The 21,609-nt window shown below is 38.6% G+C and overlaps 1 protein-coding gene across 3 annotated transcripts in view; it reads right to left on the bottom strand.

Moving 5' to 3' along the window:
• Positions 1 to 21,609, bottom strand: part of LOC126175335 (protein melted) — a 256,862-nt gene that overhangs the window by 227,729 nt on the left and 7,524 nt on the right. For 2 of the 3 annotated variants that reach the window (XM_049922055.1, XM_049922054.1), the window contains exons 2-3: positions 5,597 to 5,739; positions 5,289 to 5,449 (exon numbers count right to left, since the gene is read on the bottom strand). In XM_049922055.1, coding sequence (XP_049778012.1) covers positions 5,289 to 5,449; positions 5,597 to 5,644 — 209 coding nt within the window. In that variant the 5' untranslated portion in view covers positions 5,645 to 5,739. Of the gene's footprint in view, positions 1 to 5,288; positions 5,450 to 5,596; positions 5,740 to 21,609 lie in introns of those variants that run through there. The other variant, XM_049922056.1, reaches the window with a different exon arrangement.

Here is a 21,609-nt window from a genome sequence, read left to right as displayed (position 1 = left end):
CCCTTGATGCCTCAAAACATGTCCTACCAACCGATCCCTTCTTCTAGTCAAGTTGTGCCACAAACTTATCTTCTCCCCAATCCTATTCAATACCTCCTCATTAGTTACGTGATCTACCCACCTTATCTTCAGCATTCTTCTGTAGCACCACATTTCGAAAGCTTCTATTCTCTTCTTGTCCAAACTAGTTATCGTCCATGTTTCACTTCCATACATGGCTACACTCCATACAAATACTTTCAGAAACGACTTCCTGACACTTAAATCTATACTCGATGTTAACAAATTCCTCTTCTTGAGAAACGCTTTCCTTGCCATTGCCAGTCTACATTTTATATCCTCTCTACTTCGACCATCATCGGTTATTTTACTCCCTAAATAGCAAAACTCCTTTACTACTTTAAGTGTCTCATTTCCTAATCTAATTCCCTCAGCATCACCCGACTTAATTTGACTACATTCCATTATCCTCGTTTTGCTTTTGTTGATGTTCATATTATATCCTCCCTTCAAGACACTGTCCATTCCGTTCAACTGCTGTTCCAAGTCCTTTGCTGTCTCTGACAGAATTACAATGTCATCGGCGAACCTCAAAGTTTTTACTTCTTCTCCATGAATTTTAATACCTACTCCGAATTTTTCTTTTGTTTCCTTTACTGCTTGCTCAATATACAGATTGAATAACATCGGGGAGAGGCTACAACCCTGTCTTACTCCCTTCCCAACAACTGCTTCCCTTTCATGTCCCTCGACTCTTATAACTGCCATCTGGTTTCTGTACAAACTGTAAATAGACTTTCGCTCCCTGTATTTTACCCCTGCCACCTTCAGAATTTGAAAGAGAGTATTCCAGTTAACATTGTCAAAAGCTTTCTCTAAGTCTACAAATGCTAGAAACGTAGGTTTGCCTTTCCTTAATCTTTCTTCTAAGATAAGTTGTAAGGTCAGTATTGCCTCACGTGTTCCAACATTTCTACGGAATCCAAACTGATCTTCCCCGAGGTCGGCTTCTACCAGTTTTTCCATTCGTCTGTAAAGAATTCGCGTTAGTATTTTGCAGCTGTGACTTATTAAACTGATAGTTCGGTAATTTTCACATCTGTCAACACCTACTTTCTTTGGGATTGGAATTATTATATTCTTCTTGAAGTCTGAGGGTATTTCGCCTGTCTCATACATCGTGCTCACCAGATGGTAGAGTTTTGTCATGACTGGCTCTCCCGAGGCCATCAGTAGTTCAAATGGAATGTTGTCTACTCCCGGGGCCTTGTTTCGACTCAGGTCTTTCAGTGCTCTGTCAAACTCTTCACGCAGTATCTTATCTCCCATTTCGTCTTCATCTACATCCTCTTCCATTTCCATAATATTGTCCTCAAGTACATCGCCCTTGTATAAACCCTCTATATACTCCTTCCACCTTTCTGCCTTCCCTTCTTTGCTTAGAACTGGGTTGCCATCTGAGCTCTTGATATTCATACAAGTGGTTCTCTTCTCTCCAAAGGTCTCTTTAATTTTCCTGTAGGCAGTATCTATCTTACCCCTGGTGAGACAAGCCTCTACATCCTTACATTTGTCCTCTAGCCATCCCTGCTTAGCCATTTTGCACTTCCTGTCGATATCATTTTTGAGACGTCTGTATTCCTTTTTGCCTGCTTCATTTACTGCATTTTTGTATTTTCTCCTTTCATCAATTAAATTCAATATTTCTTCTGTTACCCAAGGATTTCTATTAGCCCTCGTCTTTTTACCTACTTGATCCTCTGCTGCCTTCACTACTTCATCCCTCAGAGCTACCCATTCTTCTTCTACTGTATTTCTTTCCCCCATTCCTGTCAATTGTTCCCTTATGCTCTCCCTGAAACTCCCTACAACCTCTGGTTCTTTCAGTTTATCCAGGTCCCATCTCCTTAAATTCCCACCTTTTTGCAGTTTCTTCAGTTTCAATCTGCAGTTCATAACCAATAGATTGTGGTCAGAATCCACATCTGCCCCTGGAAATGTCTTACAATTTAAAACCTGGTTCCTAAATCTCTGTCTTACCATTATATAATCTATCTGATACCTACTAGTATCTCCAGGATTCTTCCAGGTATACGACCTTCTTTTATGATTCTTGAACCAAGTGTTGGCTATGATTAAGTTATGCTCTGTGCAAAATTCTACAAGGCGGCTTCCTCTTTCATTCCTTCCCTCCAATCCATATTCACCTACTATGTTTCCTTCTCTCCCTTTTCCTACTGACGAATTCCAGTCACCCATGACTATTAAATTTTCGTCTCCTTTCACTACCTGAATAATTTCTTTTATCTCGTCATACATTTCATCTATTTCTTCATCATCTGCAGAGGTAGTTGGCATATAAACTTGTACTACTGTAGTAGGCATGGGCTTTGTATCTATCTTGGCTACAATAATGCGTTCACTATGCTGTTTGTAGTAGCTAACCCGCACTCCTATTTTTTTATTCATTATTAAACCTACTCCTGCATTACCCCTATTTGATTTTGTATTTATAACCCTGTAATCACCTGACCAAAAGTCTTGTTCCTCCTGCCACCGAACTTCACTAATTCCCACTATATCTAACTTTAACCTATCCATTTCTCTTTTTAAATTTTCTAACCTACCTGCCCGATTAAGGGATCTGACATTCCACGCTCCGATCCGTAGGACGCCAGTTTTCTTTCTCCTGATAACGACGTCCTCCTGAGTAGTCCCCGCCCGGAGATCCGAATGGGGGACTATTTTACCTCCGGAATATTTTACCCAAGAGGACGCCATCATCATTTAATCATACAGTAGAGCTGCATGTCCTCGGGAAAAATTACGGCTGTAGTTTCCCCTTGCTTTCAGCCGTTCGCAGTACCAGCACAGCAAGGCCGTTTTGGTTAATGTTACAAGGCCAGATCAGTCAATCATCCAGACTGTTGCCCCTGCAACTACTGAAAAGGCTGCTGCCCCTCTTCAGGAACCACATGTTTGTCTGGCCTCTCAAACAGATACCCCTCCGTTGTGGTTGCACCTACGGTACGGCCATCTGTATCGCTGAGGCATGCAAGCCTCCCCACCAGCGGCAAGGTCCATGGTTCATGGGGGGACTAAATCAGTAATGACAAGTAAATGCAGTCCTCTTGTCAGTGTGAGCTGATGAACATCTTCTGGATGCATCATACCCCTTGGAATGTTACTCTCTCCTCTCTATACAACTAGGAATGAATTTTGACACATTCTTCATTTGTCTATTTATCTTAATTTAAAAAAAGTTTCAGAACATCATCCCCCTGCAGCCTGCATTAAACAACGGGAACTACTGTGGTTGAATTAAATAACTCACACTTTATGTCAAAAGTGAACATTTAAAAAAAAAATCTCACAAGACCAATCTCCAAGAACCTCTGAAAATGATACTTGCATCCCTCTCAATGTCTAGACTCGTATTTAATTTAACGCCTTGGTAAAATCAGTTAGTGTCACATACATTAACAGCATCTAAGAGACGTATGTGTTGTTGTGGTCTCCAGATTGAAAACTGGTTTGACACAGCTCTCTGCCCTATTCTATCCTGTGCAAGCCTCTCCATTTCTGAATAACAACTGCACCTACATCTATTTGAACCTCTTGTGGTATTCATCCCTTGTCCCCTTTCTCTACGATTTCCCTTCCCTTTAAAGTGAGAAATATGTGGAATGACCTGTAATTTCGTCACAAATGTACTGTAGTGCTGTCCCTTTTTGTTACAGCTTATGATTATGCTTCTTTTAGAAGAAATGAGAAGAATTTCAACTTCTCACAACTCGCGATTAATCAACTCTGAAGATGATCATTAAATGCAATCAAAATTAGTTATCAGTGTGACAATTGCAACTGAGACTGTTATAGTAAAAATTTTAAAAAACTTAAATTTATACTAGACATTAACAAATTTCTCTTTTGATATAATGCTTTTTGTGCTACAGTCAGTCTGCATTCTACTTTTGTCATTGTTCACCCTTCAATCACTTTTCAAGACACTATACATTCCCTCAACTGCTTTTCCAAATCATATGCTGTCTCCGACAAAAATGCACACTGTCAATGGTAAACCACAAAGCTCTCTTCTATTATCACTCAATCTTAACTCCCTTTTCAAATTGTACTTGGGTTCCTTTACTGCTTGATCAGTGCACATATTTAATAACATTGGGAACAGATTACTATCCTGTCTCGCTCCCTTATCAATCATTGCTTCAGTTTCCTGTCCATCACCTCTTATATAACTGCAGTTTGGTTTCCGTACAAGGTGCGAATTACCTTTCGTTTCCTCAATTTTATCCCTGCAAGCTTCAGAATTGAAAGAGTGCATTCCAGTCGACATTGCTAAAAGATTCCGCTAAATCTATAAATGCTTTAATGTAAGTTTGTCTTTATTAAATCTAATCTTCCCTAAGGTCAGCTTCTTCAATTTTTCCCATTCTTCTATAAATAATGCATGTCACTGTTTTCTAAGCATGATTTATTTAGCTGATAGTTTGGTGTCATTTACACCTGTCAGCAGATGCTTTCTTTGGAATTGGAATTATTCTCCTTGACATCCAAGGATATTTTGTCTGTCTCATATGACTTGCACACCAGCTAGAATACTTTTCTCACAGGCTTGTTTGATTAACATCTCTCTGTACTGTGAAACTTTCTCATTGTACCACATCTCTCAACTCAACTTTTTTCTACTTCTTCTACCCTTTCTAGAACATTATCTTCAGTATTGTCATGTGCTTCACACAGAGTTACTGTACACTATTTGTGCTCCTGATCTATAGTTAAATGGAGATGTTGATTTTTGAGAAGGTGCTTGATAGTGGCATGGGTTGTCGCACATCTGATTATGATGTCACAATATACCTGAAGAATTTAATACATGCAAAAGTATGCTATTCTTTACAATCACCTTCTTAAACCCAAAACAATGCAGTATCCAAATACTGATTAACTGAAACATAGAGATCCTGGAAGAACAAGACACTTCCTTCAGCAATAACAATATTGGCAAAGTTCGTCTTTACTTCTGTATTATGAATACAGATCAGTATCAAAATAAAACACACACACACACACACACACACACACACACACACACACAGAGCTTCCCCAACTTGCAACCATGAATATGGGATATGAAAGAAAATCGGTAATTAAAACATCATCACTTTAGATTCCACCTTGATTTTGGAGCCACACATGGTAAATCCAAATATAATAAATATAGTTAAATTAAACAAGGCAAATAATGCATCACACAATGAGCAACTCACCTTATACAGGAGGTAACACGAGTAATGCAGATTTCTACAACACTCTGGTCATTGTCATTATTCACATAATCGGGCAAACTGGTAATTTCTGCAATAGTATTCACAACTTCTGTCAGATCATTTACTATAGCCTGATCAGCCACAGAAAACAAATCACCCGCCTTAAACAGAGTTGAAAGGACTAATCAGACAGATGTACAGGAGCCCAAAATGTGATGTGATAATACAGATTTATTTTTAAATTACATTTGACACTAAAAGACAACAATGAAAATTACAAAATTATGTTAGTTAAAAAGAAAAGGCACCTTTGATAGATCCTTTTTTCCTAGAACCTGCATAAAAAGTTCATGCATCTTTGGAATATACTATTGTCTTGTCCTTCACAAGCAAAGATCTATGTGAGTATATACAATTACTACACATTCCTCTTATAGTGCAAAATGAGATGCTGCAACAAAGAAAGAAAATTGAGTACATGTAGTATTCAACATGTGATGGTTCAAATGGTTCAAATGGCCCTGAGCACTATGGGACTTAACATCTATGGTCATCAGTCCCCTAGAACTTAGAACTACTTAAACCTAACTAACCTAAGGACAGCACACAACACCCAGCCATCACGAGGCAGAGAAAATCCCTGACCCCGGCGGGAATCGAACCCGGGAACCCGGGCGTGGGAAGCGAGAACGCTACCGCACGACCACGAGATGCGGGCTCAACATGTGAATTCCACGAAAAACTATCAGTCTAAATTTTTAAATACATCTGTTACAATTTAGTACTTGAACAGAATACAAAAACAGCTACAAAATCTAATATGTTTGATTGCAACAATCATCTTTATTTACATAGTTTTTTTTTCTTTTTAATGTTCTGTATTTCCTACCTATTAATTGAGTAATGTGCATCATGGCATGATAAAATTTTGTGTGTGATAAATTTGAGGATATTGCTGAATGCTAAAAATAGGTTACACATTCAACTTAATAACTACTTGATTCCTTTTAAATACAATATTCTTAGTTTTATGTCTTGAACAATTTGATGTATGGGAAGTTATCTGAACTGGAAAAAATACTTTGAATCTACAGAGGCAGTATTTCTTTGGCACTGTAGTTTGTGAAGTGTTTGTTGCCTCTTTGGTTAAGGCATATCACAAGTGTGTTGACTGCATCATAATGAATAACCACTGTGGTAATTTTGGCCATCCGCATGTTATCATAACTGAAGTGACTGTCAATAACTGTGTGGCTGCAAGTGAAGTTCAAATGACATTCTGCAGTGGAACAGCCCGATACCTGAATAAACCAGGAAACAACAAGATTCATTCCACCAAATTTAATCTTGGTAACAGGAATTAAAGAAAAATTGTTTCTGCAATGAAACATTGTCATCAGTCTTCCCTCCCTTCTCCATGCCACCTGAAAAGGATTGAAGCACCATCGGTGGTAGGAAGAACAGTAGCCCGAGTTTCTTGCTTAAGTGTCAAAACTGGATAAGTTACAGCCATGCCTCTTGAATGTGTACACTACATACATTGTAACAAGGCTCATGCATACTGTGCTCATTGAGCATGAGCCCATCACTGACCACTTTTTAAGGATACCTCTGATAAAACATGGATTCCACACAGATAAGCCCCAAGGTAAATTTCTAACTGATAATCATTTATCATTGTCATAACTGGTAATTGTTCTTAAATGTTTGCAACTAAGATATAAAAAATAACGTGTTCAATCAGTGTGACTGATATGTTTCTCCACATCATTCGCTAACACTCGTGTGTGATATACTGGTTCAGCTAATCCTGTTGCATTTGGGAATTCTAACGCATACATATGGTGTCTGCAGCTTTGAATAACCAGGTAAACAGTCTTATTAACCCTTCTAATACTGAGTATTTTTTGTTACACTGAGTACCATTGGGGTCTTTAGTGACCCCAACGGAATTTATTTTTATTAAGGATAGTTTTAATAATGGTAGAATAAAATCACATTCCTTATTTTTTCCACAATCTAAAACATGATGTCAGTGACATTAAATTAAATTAAAATGCATTTTTTTTTAAATTATTTATTTCCGTAAAATTTACAATCGATTCTCATGAAACTATAAACATTTTTGATTAAATTTAGAATTGACATTTAAGGCGCATTACACTTATAGCAATAAATTCCAGAGTGGTTTCTACACACAGAACATCCACATTTTGAACATTACTGTTGATGGAAGTACGGGGAAATAATTTTGTCCAGCTTTCTTCCGACGAGCTGCCTTCCTAATTCTATGAGAAATGCCCGTCTCTTGTAGTTGGTCCTTTCTGCCCAGTCTGGTGTAAGATGCAGCCACATGATAAATGCATTCAGTGCACTGATATCAATCATGTTGTAAAATAACACCATTGGCCACCTTCTGCTCATCCTCTTTGTAGTGTACATTCTAACCAGCTTGTCCATGGTATCTACTCCTGATTTTGTTTTATTATAATCCACAATCATTACTGGCTTGCATTCTTCACGATCTTCCACTTCCTTCCTTGAATGCATTGTACTGAGCAAAGTTACAACTTTTCCCTTTTTTGGACAATATGAAACAATTGAAGCATGCTCTTGGAATCCAAAAATAGATGAATATTTGACTCGACCTTTGGTCTGAGAGAAAGCTTGTGGTAGTTCTCCTTTATTTTTTCTAATTGTTCCCAAGAGTGTGAGATTGATTTTCAGAAGTTCTCTCGCCAAACTAAGGTTAGTGAAAAAGTTGTCAGTTGTTACATTTCTGCCACCGTTTTCTAAGCCTTTCACCACATCTAAAGCAACACTCTTGCCTTGACCAACTTCATGAGATTAATTTTCTTGTCGACCAGTGTAAACTTGGAGATTGACAACGTAAGATGTTGCACTATCACATACAGCCCATGATTTCAACCCATATTTCTTGGTTTTGAAGGAATATATTGCCAAAATGAACATCTACCATGAAATGCCACAAGTCGTTCGTCAACTGTTACGTTGCTGTGAGGAACATATGCTTCTTGAAATGTGTGTACCCACATTTAAAATATTTCTCTAATGGGAGCCAGTTTTTCAGGAGCACGGTTGTCATGTCTCACATCTGCATCATCAAATCGGATGCACCTTGAAATTTGCGTAAAGCGGTTTCTAGCCATTGCTTCACTAAAAATGGGTCTCCCATCCTCTTTGTTCCACAGATGTGTAACTGCTTCATTATGGGCCTTGTAAGCACCTGCTAGGATCAAGACACTGATAAAGCACTTCAGTTCAATAGTGTCTACTGGTTTCCATTTAATACCGTAAACAAGATTACCCTCTTTGTTAGTCCACTTTAAAATTACATCAACAATGTTTCTCCTAAGAAATAACTGAAAACTGATTCTATGGAGTCTACATTTTTCACTGCGAATTTTCTTGGACCTGGCTTTACTCTCATTATGCTCCATCTCTCTTCTCTTCCACAAGCTCTTCTCAACTCGTGTTTGTGCCACAATTCTTCTTTGTTTTTAGACCTACACAAAATAAAAAAATAAAAATGAATACAAAGGGTATATCTTTGTGCGAGACCCTAACGCACATTTACAAAAATACAATGTGTACTTACATATAACAGTCAGAAATATGTGTTACTTCCTGTTCAGGCTGGACACCTGCGCAGTCCAAATCTTCTTCTGAACTTCCGTCTGATTGAGGAATATTCTCTTCTAAGATCTCAATTTCTCCATCGCTGCATGAGACATCGTTGATATCACTATTTGATTCTCCAGATAGAGGATTATCCTGCAGTAATATTTCAAGCACTTCGTCTTCCAAAAGGTGGCGAGACATTTTCCACTAAGTGCAACACAGACAATAGTAGTCTCCACTTGTATGGAACAAACAACTGTCAGCTTATAAAGTATTGGCAACAGTCACACGTTACAACAATATTTATAAGAATAAAGCAAATGAAATACAGCAACAGTTATGGATTCACTGCAGCATTATTGGGTAATAATACTGCAAGAGAGAAATGGGGTCGCATTTAACCCCAATTGTATTCAGTGGTTCTCTCTTGATTTTCTGCAAAACTAAATATTTTCAAAAAGTTATATTAATATAGTACAAACCCATTTCTTAATTCAGGAAAAGTCCGAATTTTTTATAATTTTTAGGAATACAAAATAAGGTATGGAGTCATTATAGACCCCACGCTATTAGGAGGGTTAAATAAGAGAGCAATTGTTATAATGCATGCACAATAGCTGGTGAAAAGATGCAGCAACATCTGTTGCTACACATTAAAAAGAAATGTGTTTGAAGAACAGGGCTGACAGAAAGTTCTTGTGATGAGTATTATACTCGCACTCATTTATCTGCTGAAATGAAGTGGCTACCGGTGTTCCACCTGCACTAGAAACAGGAGTGAGAATTTGCAGATTCTCTCTAATAAGACACAACAACTGAGAGCAAAGTCATTGCTGCAAAATTAGAATTGTGTTTTATTCCATCATTTTTTTATTTTATTTATTTTTTTATTTATTTACTTTTTTTTTTTTGCATCCAGAACACCAATATTTCATTTCTGACATTTCATCTGTTAACCATGCTGTTAACTATATAGCCATCTTAAGGCAAGTCAGTGACTGAGTTAAAATCACTTGACACAATGATATACTGTGGAATGCAACTATCAAAGATAACACAGTTGCAAGTCAGCATACACACAGTGATTACAAATGATGTAGTTGATTACTAAAACGGATGGCAGCCATTTGAACAGTAAGCAACAAAGACTAAGAAAATAATTCTTCTGAGAGCGCTGATGTGAAATGATCAGTTTCCACAAATTTTCAAGCTGGAAATCCTCATTTTGGATGTGCTGATTATCTGTCAATTGAATTTGTACAGCTTCCTTGACCACTGAATCTTTTCCTTTCTTTTTTGTTTTTTTCTTTTCTTTTTGAGTAATCAGTCTTCTGACTGACTGCTGCAGGCTGGCACATATTCTCTCTCATGTCAGCCTCTTCATCTAATAGTAGCACTTGCACAATATGTCATCAATTGTTTGTTGGATGTATTCTACCTGTCTTCCGCTATAGTTTTTATATCCCACAACTCCCAGTGCCATGGAATTTTTTCCTGATGTCTTAACCCATGTCCTATTATCCCCTCTCTCTTTTTCTCATCAGAGTTCTCCGTATGTTCCTTTCTTGGCCTATTCTTATCTTATCAGTCCATCTAATTCTCAGTATCCTTCTACAGCACAACATCTCAAACATTTTGAATCTCTTCCTTTTGTGTTTTCCCACAATCCATTATTCAGTACCAAATAAACTTCATCTACTTTGTGGTAACCAATTTTTATGTTAAATTCATCATTACTCTCACTTCTGCTAGTCCTCATTACTTTCATGTTTTTGTACTTATTCTGTACTTTTGTACTTATTCTGTACTCCTTAGGCTGTTCATTTCAGTCAATACATCTTGTAATTCTGCTTCACTTTCATTGAGACTGCAATGTCATCAGTAAATCTTATCACTGATATCCTTTAACCCATAATTTTAATCCCATCTTGAACCTTTCTTTCATTTCTGTCACTGCTTCTAAGATATATAGATTGTACAATATGGTAGAAAGACACAATCCTACCTTACACCCTTTTTAATTTGTGCACTTCGTTCTTGGTCTTCCATTCTTATTGTTCCCTCTTGAATCTTGTACATATTTTACATTATTCATCTCCCCATATAGCTCACTTCCATTCTTCTCAGAATTTCAAACAGCATGCATCATTTCACACTGTCGAACACTTTTTTCTAGGTCGACATATACCAGGAAAGTGTCTTGATTTTTCTTAAGCCTTGCTTCCAATATCAAGTGCAGTGTCAGAATTGCCTCCCTGGTGTCTTTACCTGTCCTAAAGCCAATATGATTGTCTAACAGATACTTATTTTTACATTTTTATGTATATTACTCTTGTCAACAACTTGGAAGACTGAGCTGTTATGCAGGTTGTGTGACCACTTAGCTGCCCTTGCTTTCTTCAGTACGTGGATGACGATTTTCCGAAATTCCGATGGTACATTTCCAGTCTCCTAGATTCTACACACCAACCTGATTATAGAATTATTACAAAAATTCTGAAGGACTGTTATACAGCCTTTCTGTTTTTTTGACCATAAGTATTCCAAAGCTCTGCTAAACCCTGATTGTAATACTGGACCTCCTATATTTTTCATACTGACTGCCATTTCTTCTTCTATCACATCATAAGGCATGTCCTCCACCTCGTAGATGCCTTCAATGCACTCTTTCCACCAAATCTTAATGTTTCTGCCCTTGCTTTTCAGTACATTGAAGTCTGTCTTCACTTTCCTGTATACTGAATAGACTCTTCTGACAATAATTTCTTTTTCAATTCTTCAAATTTCTCATGCAGCCATTTCACCATAGCTTCTCTGCACTTCCTATTTATTTATTTATTTCCTTAGTGACTTATACTACTGTACTCCTGTTTTCCCCTGAACATTTTTGTACTTCCTTCTTTCACAGTCATTTGAAGTACATCATCTGTTCCCCAAAGTATCTTTACAGTTACCTCCTTTCAAACTATGTTTGTTGGTTCATCTTCTGTCCTTTTTAGAGATGTCCACTCCTCTAGAAACTGAACCACTACTATGTTGTTCATTATTGCAGCCTTTAAGAAATTTAAACACATCTCATCATTCCTCTGTACTTCAGTATTCCACTTCCTTCCACAATGATTCTTCTGTATGGTTCCCTTAAAAGAAGGTGATATTTTCCAGTTTTGCTGCATTCATTTTATTTGATCACATCTATTTCCGGTCTTCTAGGCCATTCTCAAGTGATTTTGTGGTTCTGTACAAAACAGAACATATTATATTACCCCCACAAATAGAAATGTAATGGTCTGGATATAAACCTGCTATGTCTTACTTATTGAAACATTCCTTGTCTTTAAATTTGTTTTTTCTATTTGTTTTGGTTCACAAATGCTATCTTGTTGGTTTGACAGCTTGATATTTACAAAGGTATTATACAGACCAAAGAGTAAGGCTAAACGTGGAACAATAACTTCAAATACTACAACTATATTTTTCAGTGTAATTGAAACAGTTTAAAAAAATAGTAGGGTATATCAAATAGTGTGGAAAATAAAACAAAATAAAAATAAATATTAAAATATATGGTGAGATGAGATTAAATTTTAAATTTAATTTTATTGTATAGATGATTTCCGATTGGTCATTTGCAGAATGTGACTGAAGTTATCGAGGAATTTTGTGTTCTGAAGATTGTTTTGCTCGTTAAGAAGTATATCAGGCTGGCTTCACTCTTCGATCAATATGACACCTTTGTAAATGTCAAGCTGTCAAACCTTAAGACAGCATTTGTGACCCAAACCAATAAAAAACACAAATTTAAAGACACTGAAATTTCAATACATTAGGCATATTTCTCTATTTGTGGTATGTGTATTTTAAAAAATTTTTTTTAAAAAAAAGAGACTGGAACAGCACATTACATCCACATGCCAACACCTTTTTATTGGTCTTTTTCACTGACGCACATGTACATTACCATGAGGGGTGAGGTACACGTTCGACAGGCGTTTCATTGGACGTGGAGGACGTATAAATTGGCCAGCCCGTTCTCCTGATCTTACACCTCTGGACTTCTTTCTGTGGGGTACGTTAAAGGAGAAAGTGTACCGTGATGTGCCTACAACCCCAGAGGATATGAAACAACGTATTGTGGCAGCCTGCGGCGACATTACACCAGATGTACTGCAGTGTGTACGACATTCATTACGCCAGAGATTGCAATTGTATGCAGCAAATGATGGCCACCACATTGAGCATCTACTGGCCTGACATGTCGGGACACACTCTATTCCACTCCGTAATTGAAAACGGAAACCACGTGTGTACGTGTACCTCACCCCTCATGGTAATGTACATGTACGTCAGTGAAAAAGACCAATAAAGAGGTGTTAGCATGTGGACGTAATGTGCTGTTCCAGTCTCTTCTGTACCTAAGGTCCATCACAGTTCCCTTTGGATCCCTACGTAATTCGGTGCACTCTGATACACACGATCGAACAGCGGAGGAGTGGTACTCAAGCGTCAACTTTAGGTTACAATATCTCCGGATGTAATTAACATTTTACAATGCAACAAACGGCACTGATTACGTATTTGTTTATATGTTCAGATGTGCTAACAAAACTAACGGGGTTCCATTTAAAAAAAAAAAACGTAGGTTTGTGTTAAAAAACATACTTCCGTGCATTATTTTATGGTTTGTATTAACCAATTACACTAGCCCCTCTCCTCACATTCGGTCTATGGAATCGATTCGTCAGTATTTGATGTGGTTTACGAAATATATCCAGCGGTAACGTTAGGTGACTCACCCTGTATAAAGGGAAAACATTGTCACCAAAATTCCTGAAAATTTCTTGACCGATTTATTTCAGTTTTTTACATGATAATCTAATGAACATTTGGACACGGAAAGGTTATATATTTATTTACTGCATATAGACAACAATGGTGCTATAAAAAGATAGATTGCTACTTACTGTAAAGGTGACATGTTAAGTTGCAGACAGTCGCAATTAAAAGACACTTACACATTAGCTTTTTGGCCACAGTCTTCACCAGAAAAAGAAACTCATACCATTCATTCACACAAGCAAGCAGGCAAGTTCAGACCAGAGCTACCGGATTTGGTTGTCATTGTGCGTGTGGTATGCCTGTCTCAGTGAGTAAATGTTGTGTGTTTCTCTTTCTTTTTCTGACGAAGGCTGTGGCCAAAATCCAATGTTTAAGTGTTTTTTAATTGCGGCTGTCTGCAACTTAATGTGTCACCTTTATGGTAAGTAGCAATCTATTTTTCCTTACATTGCTAATGCTGGAGTTTCCATTGTTCGATTTAAGTACATATTAATATATAAATGATATGGTTATAATAGAAGGAAACATTCCATGAAGGAAAAATATACCTAAAAACAAAGATGATGTGACTTACCAAATGAAAGTGCTGGCAGGTCGACAGACACACAAACGAACACAAACATACACACAAAATTCAAGCTTTCGCAATAAACTGTTGCCTCATCAGGAAAGAGGGAAGGAGAGGGAAAGACGAAAGGATGTGGGTTTTAAGGGAGAGGGTAAGGAGTCATTCCAGTCCCGGGAGCGGAAAGACTTACCTTATGGGGAAAAAAGGACGGATATACACTCGCGCACACACACATGTGTGGATGGATATGTGTGTGTGTGCGCGAGTGTATACCCGTCCTTTTTTCCCCATAAGGTAAGTCTTTCCGCTCCCGGGACTGGAATGACTCCTTACCCTCTCCCTTAAAACCCACATCCTTTCGTCTTTCCCTCTCCTTCCCTCTTTCCTGATGAGGCAACAGTTTGTTGCGAAAGCTTGAATTTTGTGTGTATGTTTGTGTTCGTTTGTGTGTCTGTCGACCTGCCAGCACTTTCATTTGGTAAGTCACATCATCTTTGTTTTTAGGTATATTAATATATAAATATATATAAACATATAAAGAGGAAATGTTTTTACCAGAAGTCCAGAAAATTTCTGGACTAATTCACTTCAAATTTCAAATGATACTTTAATGAACATTGGGATGGGCGTAGGCTATATTGTACATACTGAAGGACACCATCAGCTGTAATTTAATTTCCAATTTATTTTACAGGCTTCCGGTTTCAGTGATATAATACACCTTCATTAGGCCTTTTGTACTAGATAGTGGCTGAATTTTCCAATGACAAATATATGAAAATAACCAGTCTTCACATCAGCTTATGCAAATGCAATATTAGCAGACGACAACACATAGAACATATCAGAATCAGCATGAAGACCACTCTGTAGGGCAAGACCCAGAACAGATGTTAATCATTGGCAGTACACGAGATCAAGGAGCTTGGCCCACTCTTGAGATGATGAGGCTTAGCACTCCCAGCATTCATTCTTACTGAATCTGATTTTATAGTGAGCCTCAGTATAAAGTTGCTTAAAAGTGAAAAGGTTGGTCTGCGATCCTGAACAGCTATTGCAATCGTTTTGGTATTCCACGGCACTGGCCGACAGTGGATGGGGTGGGTGGGTGGGGGGAGGGGGGTGGGGGGGTGAGAGGGAAGGGGCAGCTTTGCAGAAAGGAGCATAGCAGTTCCAGTGGCTGATATGCCTTTCACAACTTTATCAACACATCTGACAGAGAGGTGACAAATGTAACAGCAGAGGTATACAAAGGCCAGTTGACTCTATGAAATGCTCAATGTGGTAATCGATCTGTTTGGCTGTGGCAAGGAAATGACATGATCACCAAAAAGCGGTCACTCTCACAAAGGTCATCACATGGCGACCAATGTAGCAAATCCACAATATTAGTGGAAAAGATCTTTAGATCGATAGTTGACAAAGTTCCACGAGCGGCAGTGAGGAGACACAGATACAGGTCTGTGAAAAGTTGGTCCATTAGGAGGCCCTTGCCTGACAAAGTGGTACACACAGAGAGGTGCTGTGGGATGGAGTCCCCTAGCCACAGAAAAGGCGGCAAAGCTGTTAGATTAATGAGGTCAATTCAGCATAAGTAATTGACCTGTCTGGAGGTAGGTAGAAATTTCAAATGATGATTGCCGAGATCATTTGCTCCTGCGCTGCTATTGCCTCCAATGAAGTACAAAGGAGAACCTATTCCCTGACAACATCTGTACGAATGAAAGTACAGACCCATCCAGCTGCCATCTCAGTATCGCAACAGTTCTGACAGAACATACAATAACCACGGAGCATAGGAGAATAGTCATCAGTGAAGTGCTTTCCTTGGAGAGCTATGCAACCCACAGAAGAAGAGGAAATAAGGTGTTGTAGTTCCAGCAGGTGATGATACTACCTATTACAACTCCACTGAATGATCATATGATTGGTGGCCAGGTTAGACGTAAAGGGGTCAGAGGACCAGTCACACCACAGTATCAGTACCTGTGACCAATGGGGATGGAACCACATCCACAAAAATTGGCTCAGAATCCAACTGCATGCGGGACATCTGGGATCTCCAAAGGCACCGGAGGAGCCTTGTCTCGATTACTATTCTTCTTCTTTTACCTCAATAGCCTTTGGTGGGCAAGGTTCATTCATGGAGCTATCTGCATTGAGTGTAGGGACAGATGATGAGCAGACAGCCCTGGGACTCACATGCTGGAGCACCTTTGGTCATTGTTTGGCGTCTTGCCTTTGGTCTAGGGGTTGCCAGGGAAAGGAATCGCAAGTGAGAGCCCTGTCACCGGTGGATGCCGAGAATGCTTCCAGTGCGGAAAGTAGTTCCCAAAAAGTGTACTGCAGGAACCGGGGAGAGGAGGATGGTGGGAGATCTGGTTTGGGGAAGGTTGAGGTGTGTGTGTGTGGGGGGGCAATGGTCACGATGTCAGCGTAATTGATGGTCATATCCACAGGATGTAGGTGTTCACATTACTTCTGTGCCTCAGTATATGACAGGCAGTCAACAGATTTGTATTCTTGGATCTTCAGTTTTTCTTGAAAACTGGTGAACGAGGAGGGTGATGTTCCACACAGTTGACACACACAGATGGATGGATGTTTACAAGGACTACTTTCATGGAGTGATTGTGCAAAGTTGCCGCCTTTTGGGTCCATGTAGGAGGATGACATATGCCATACACTTAAACATCTGAAGCAGCTCAGAGGTGGTGGGATATACCATTTTACACCACAACTGTACACCATGACCTTAACTTTCTCTTGGGAGAACATTCCCATCAAAGCCAACGAGAAAGGTGCCTGTATCCATATGATTATTCTTGGGCCCTTTTTGTACACGCCTGATAAAATGTATGCTTCACTGCTGGAGATTAGTCCAGAGCTCCTCATCTGTTTGGAGCATAAGATCTCTGTGGAAGATGATTCTTTGGACCATGTTCAAAGTTTTGTGTTGAGGCAAGGGTCACAGATACATGACCTTGACGATCATCTGCCTGAAGAGCTGCAGATTGGGCAGCAGAGTAAGTTTTAATTAATATCAAATCATTTCACATTTTTCCCAGAAATGTTTTTGACAGAAAATAATGGTTCTCTTGCAGTAAAAGTATCCTCATCAGTCTGAGTACATACAAAGTACTGGGTGAAGTGTTTCACTCCCGGACATCTGGCTTGCCCCTCATCCCTTGGCACAGCCAAGGAAAAAAACATCGTGATGTCATATCTCTCTGTACAGTAATAATCCTTCTCATCTGAAGTAACTTCTGGGGCCTCGCAGCCATCAGTGGGAGAAACTTTAATTGGCTTCATGGGCAAATCTTTCACCATGGCACCACCCTCTCCGAACAGGTGCTCTCCCCCCTTGCCCCCCAATCGTCATCACCTAACCACAGCAATGGTTACCTGGGCAGTAAACCATTGCTTGGAGTCCCCATACCCCAGTCATGACGCACACATACTCCTTGGCTAGCATTACGAGTTTCCTACTCAGTCACCAACTGTGCAACACCTGTGTGGTCAGGGGGCTACCACCCCTTCCCACAACAAATGGCTACCATGCTGGGTTTTAGGTGCAATACCTTTGCAAGAATGGAAGGAAACAAAGAGAGAAAGGAACAAAAGGGGGAATATATATGTTGCACTGGACAACCTTCCCAGTACAATGCCCATTTCTGTAAAATTCAGAAAAGAGATAGCAAGTCAAATCAACAATGGGCACTATACAGTTAAGAATGAAAAGTTGTAGAAAGCCAGAAGGGAGTAAAGCAAGCTTCCAAAATCTCAGACCAAATCCAAGCACAATTGGCACCAAGAACACCATCCAATGGAAAGGTAATGAGGAAAAATGAATAGCAGTATACAATTTGCAGCACAGAATGGGAAGTAGTACTGCAAGGGCTGGGGACACATGGTGGCAAAAGATATACTCACAAAAGTGATGAGAGTCCCCTGTGGAGAGGGGGAGTGGTACTCTTGGAAAAAAGGATATGGTGGATACATGGCTTAGCCAGCATCTGGCACTGTGTGCCAGACTGAAAACTGAATTCGGGACCTTTGCCTTCAGCAGGCAAGTGGTCTACCAACACAGATCCATCTGTCTCATATATCTTGCACACTGGTTGGAATAGTTCTGTTATAGTTGGCTCTCTCAATGATATCAGTTATGGTATGGGACTGTTGTTTACATTGAATTCTTTGTGTTAACTTACATATTACTCTGTCAAATTTTTCTTGTAGTCTCAAATTGACCTTCCTCTTTCTTTCTATAATATTGTCTTCAAGTTTATTTCCTTTGTATAGCCCTCAAATATATATCCCTTCCACTTTTTAAACTTCCCTTCTTTGCTTAGTACTCACTTGCCATCTAAGCTCTTGATAATCATACAGACAATTTACCTTTCTCTCAAAGATTCTTTAATTCTCCCATAGGTGGCATCTATCTTTCCCACTGGCATGCAGGCCTCTACAGTTTGTATTTCCCCTGTAACCATTCCTGCTTTATAATTTTGTACTGCTATCAATCTCATTTTTAGACTCCATGTTCTCTTTTGCTTACATCACTTGTTTCTTCTTCTTCTTTTGACAATTAAATTTAAAATCTTGAATGTTATTGAAGGATTTGTACTCGGTATTCTCTCCTGGCCTTGTTGCTCTGCAGCATTCACTATATCACTTCTCTAAGCTACCCATTTGTCTTCTAATGAGTTTCTTACACCAATATTTGTCTGTCTAATGCAACCTTTCAAATACTCGACAACCTCTAGTTGTTTCAACTTATCCAAGTCCCAGCTCCTTAATTTCTTACTTTCCAGCAATTTCTTTAGTTTGCACCCAATAAATTATGATCACAGTCCACATTAGACCCTCAAAATGTTTTGTACTTTAAAATCTGATTTCAATATCTCTTTCTTACCATTACATAATACACCTCAAAACTTCTGGTGTCTCCAGTCTGTTCCACCCATAAAACTGTCTTTCTTGATTCTTAAAACAAGTGTAAATAATGATTAAATTGTATTCTGAGAAAAATTCTTCAAGGTGGATTCTGCTTTCACCACCCCCACTCCCTTCCAGTGCATGTGCTCCTGCTACTGTGCCTTCTCTTCCTTTTCCTATTACTGAATTCCAGCCCCCCACCACAATTCAAACTGCATCCTCATTACAATCCAAGCAATTTCTTTCACTTTATCACACATTTTACAATCTTTTTTATAGTTTGTAAAGCTAGTTGGCACATCAAAATAGGACGTATTGGTAATCACAGTATTGTTCAAGATAAAATTAAGTTTTGTGGGACTGATGGTGCAGCCAACTAACTAATAACGTCATATCTAAGTTGTACTTAGTAAAGCAATCAATGTAGTCTAGGGACATTCTTCTGTTACTCAAAAATGATCCTCCGCCTAATACACAACAAGAGAATTAGTTATTTTTACAGATGACACTAGTATTGTAAACAATCCACACATGCATACAGAAAGAGAAGAAATGGTAAACAATGTTCTTAAAAGAATCACTGACTGTTTTTCAGCAAACAGTCACATCCTCAATTTTATAAAGACACGAGATATTCAGTTCTGCACAACCGGGGGTACTACACCAATGGTATGTGTAATACATGGTGAGGAAATAATAAATAAGATGGAAATTTAAAAATTCTTAGGCATCCCTATTAATGAAAATTTAAACTGAAAAAAAGCACACTTTGTAACTCCTAAAACAACTTAGTTCCACCACAATTACACTTAGAATCATTGCAAATCTTGGGGAGAAACAAATCAGTAAGCTGACATATTTTGCGTATTCTCATTCAATGCTGTCACATGAAATAATGTTCTGGGATAACTCAAGTTAAAGAAACGAAGTCCTTATAGCTCAGAAATATGTCATAAGAATAATATGTACTCCTCACCCATGCTAATCTTTTAGATATCTGTTTAAGGAGTTACTGCTTCACAGTATATTTATTCTCTCCTGAAATTTGTTGTAAATAACCCACTGAAGTTCAAAAGGAACAATGAAGCACATAATTACAAAACCAGATGGAAAACTGACATTCATTACTCCATATTAAGGTTGTCTTTAGCACAAAAATGGGTGCAAAATGCTGTAAACTAAAATCTTTGATAACTTACCCAGTGATATAAAATGTCTGACAGACAGCAAAGTAAAATTTGAAAACATACTTAGTTAGTTTATCCTTAACAACACCCTCTATTCTGTGAAAGAATTTCTGTTATTCTAATGTGTAAAAGGTGATGGGTCAGAATTACTATCTGTATATTTCCTACATAAAAGAAAGTAATAGTGATATTTGCACATTCATTTGTGATGTGAATGTAAAATGACTTCATCCACATCATTGCGCTTTATCGTACAGATGATCCGTGGAACATGAAACTGACTACCTACTGTAGTCAGTGTTGGCTTTGTGTCTATCTTGGCTATGATAATCTGATCACTGTCCTGTTCATAGTAGCTTACTCTCACTTCTTTTTTCTTACTCATCACTAGGCCCATTCCTGCATTATTTCTATTTGATTTTGTATCAATAACCCTGCAACCAACTGACCCCCAAGTCCCTCTCTTCCCATCATGACATTTTACTAACTACCACTAGAACTAACTTCAACCCAACCATTTCCCTTTTCTTATTCTTTAACCCGCCAACACAACCAAGGGATCTGATGTTCCAAGCTTCAAGCCACAGAATACCAGGTTTGTTTTTCCCAATGACAACATCCTCCTGAGTAACCACCGCCTGGAGATCCAAATGGGTGACTGTTTTACCTCCAGAATATTTTACTCGAGAAGATGCTAGCATCATTAAACCACACAATAGAGCCGTATGTCCCCATAAAGTATAGTAACTGTACTTTCCTCAAGCTTCCAGCCATTCACAGTACCAAAATAGCAAGCTATGTTGCCTAATGTTCAAGGGCAGATCAATCAATCATTCAGACTGTTGTTGCCTCTACAACTACTGAAAAGGATGCTGCCTCTCTTCACAAACTATATGCTAGTCTGGCCTCTCTGCAGATACCCCACCAAAACGTATAGCTATCTGTATCACTGTGATATGCAAGCTATCATAATATGGCTAGGCCCATGGTTTGTGTAAGAATTTTAATCAGGAAGTGAGGTTATTTTATCTTTTCGAGTGTTAAAATTTTTGATGATCTTCAGAGCTTTGTTTTTCTCAGGACATATCTGGATTTGTATCATGATACTACTGGACACAAGAGGTATTCAAATTTTCTGCTGCTGCACTTC

Source organism: Schistocerca cancellata, chromosome 3, assembly GCF_023864275.1.
Source record: "Schistocerca cancellata isolate TAMUIC-IGC-003103 chromosome 3, iqSchCanc2.1, whole genome shotgun sequence".
Classification (NCBI taxonomy): Eukaryota; Metazoa; Arthropoda; class Insecta; order Orthoptera; family Acrididae; genus Schistocerca; species Schistocerca cancellata.
The sequence above is the reverse complement of the archived record's forward strand: the minus strand, read 5'-3'. Positions and strand labels throughout refer to the sequence as shown.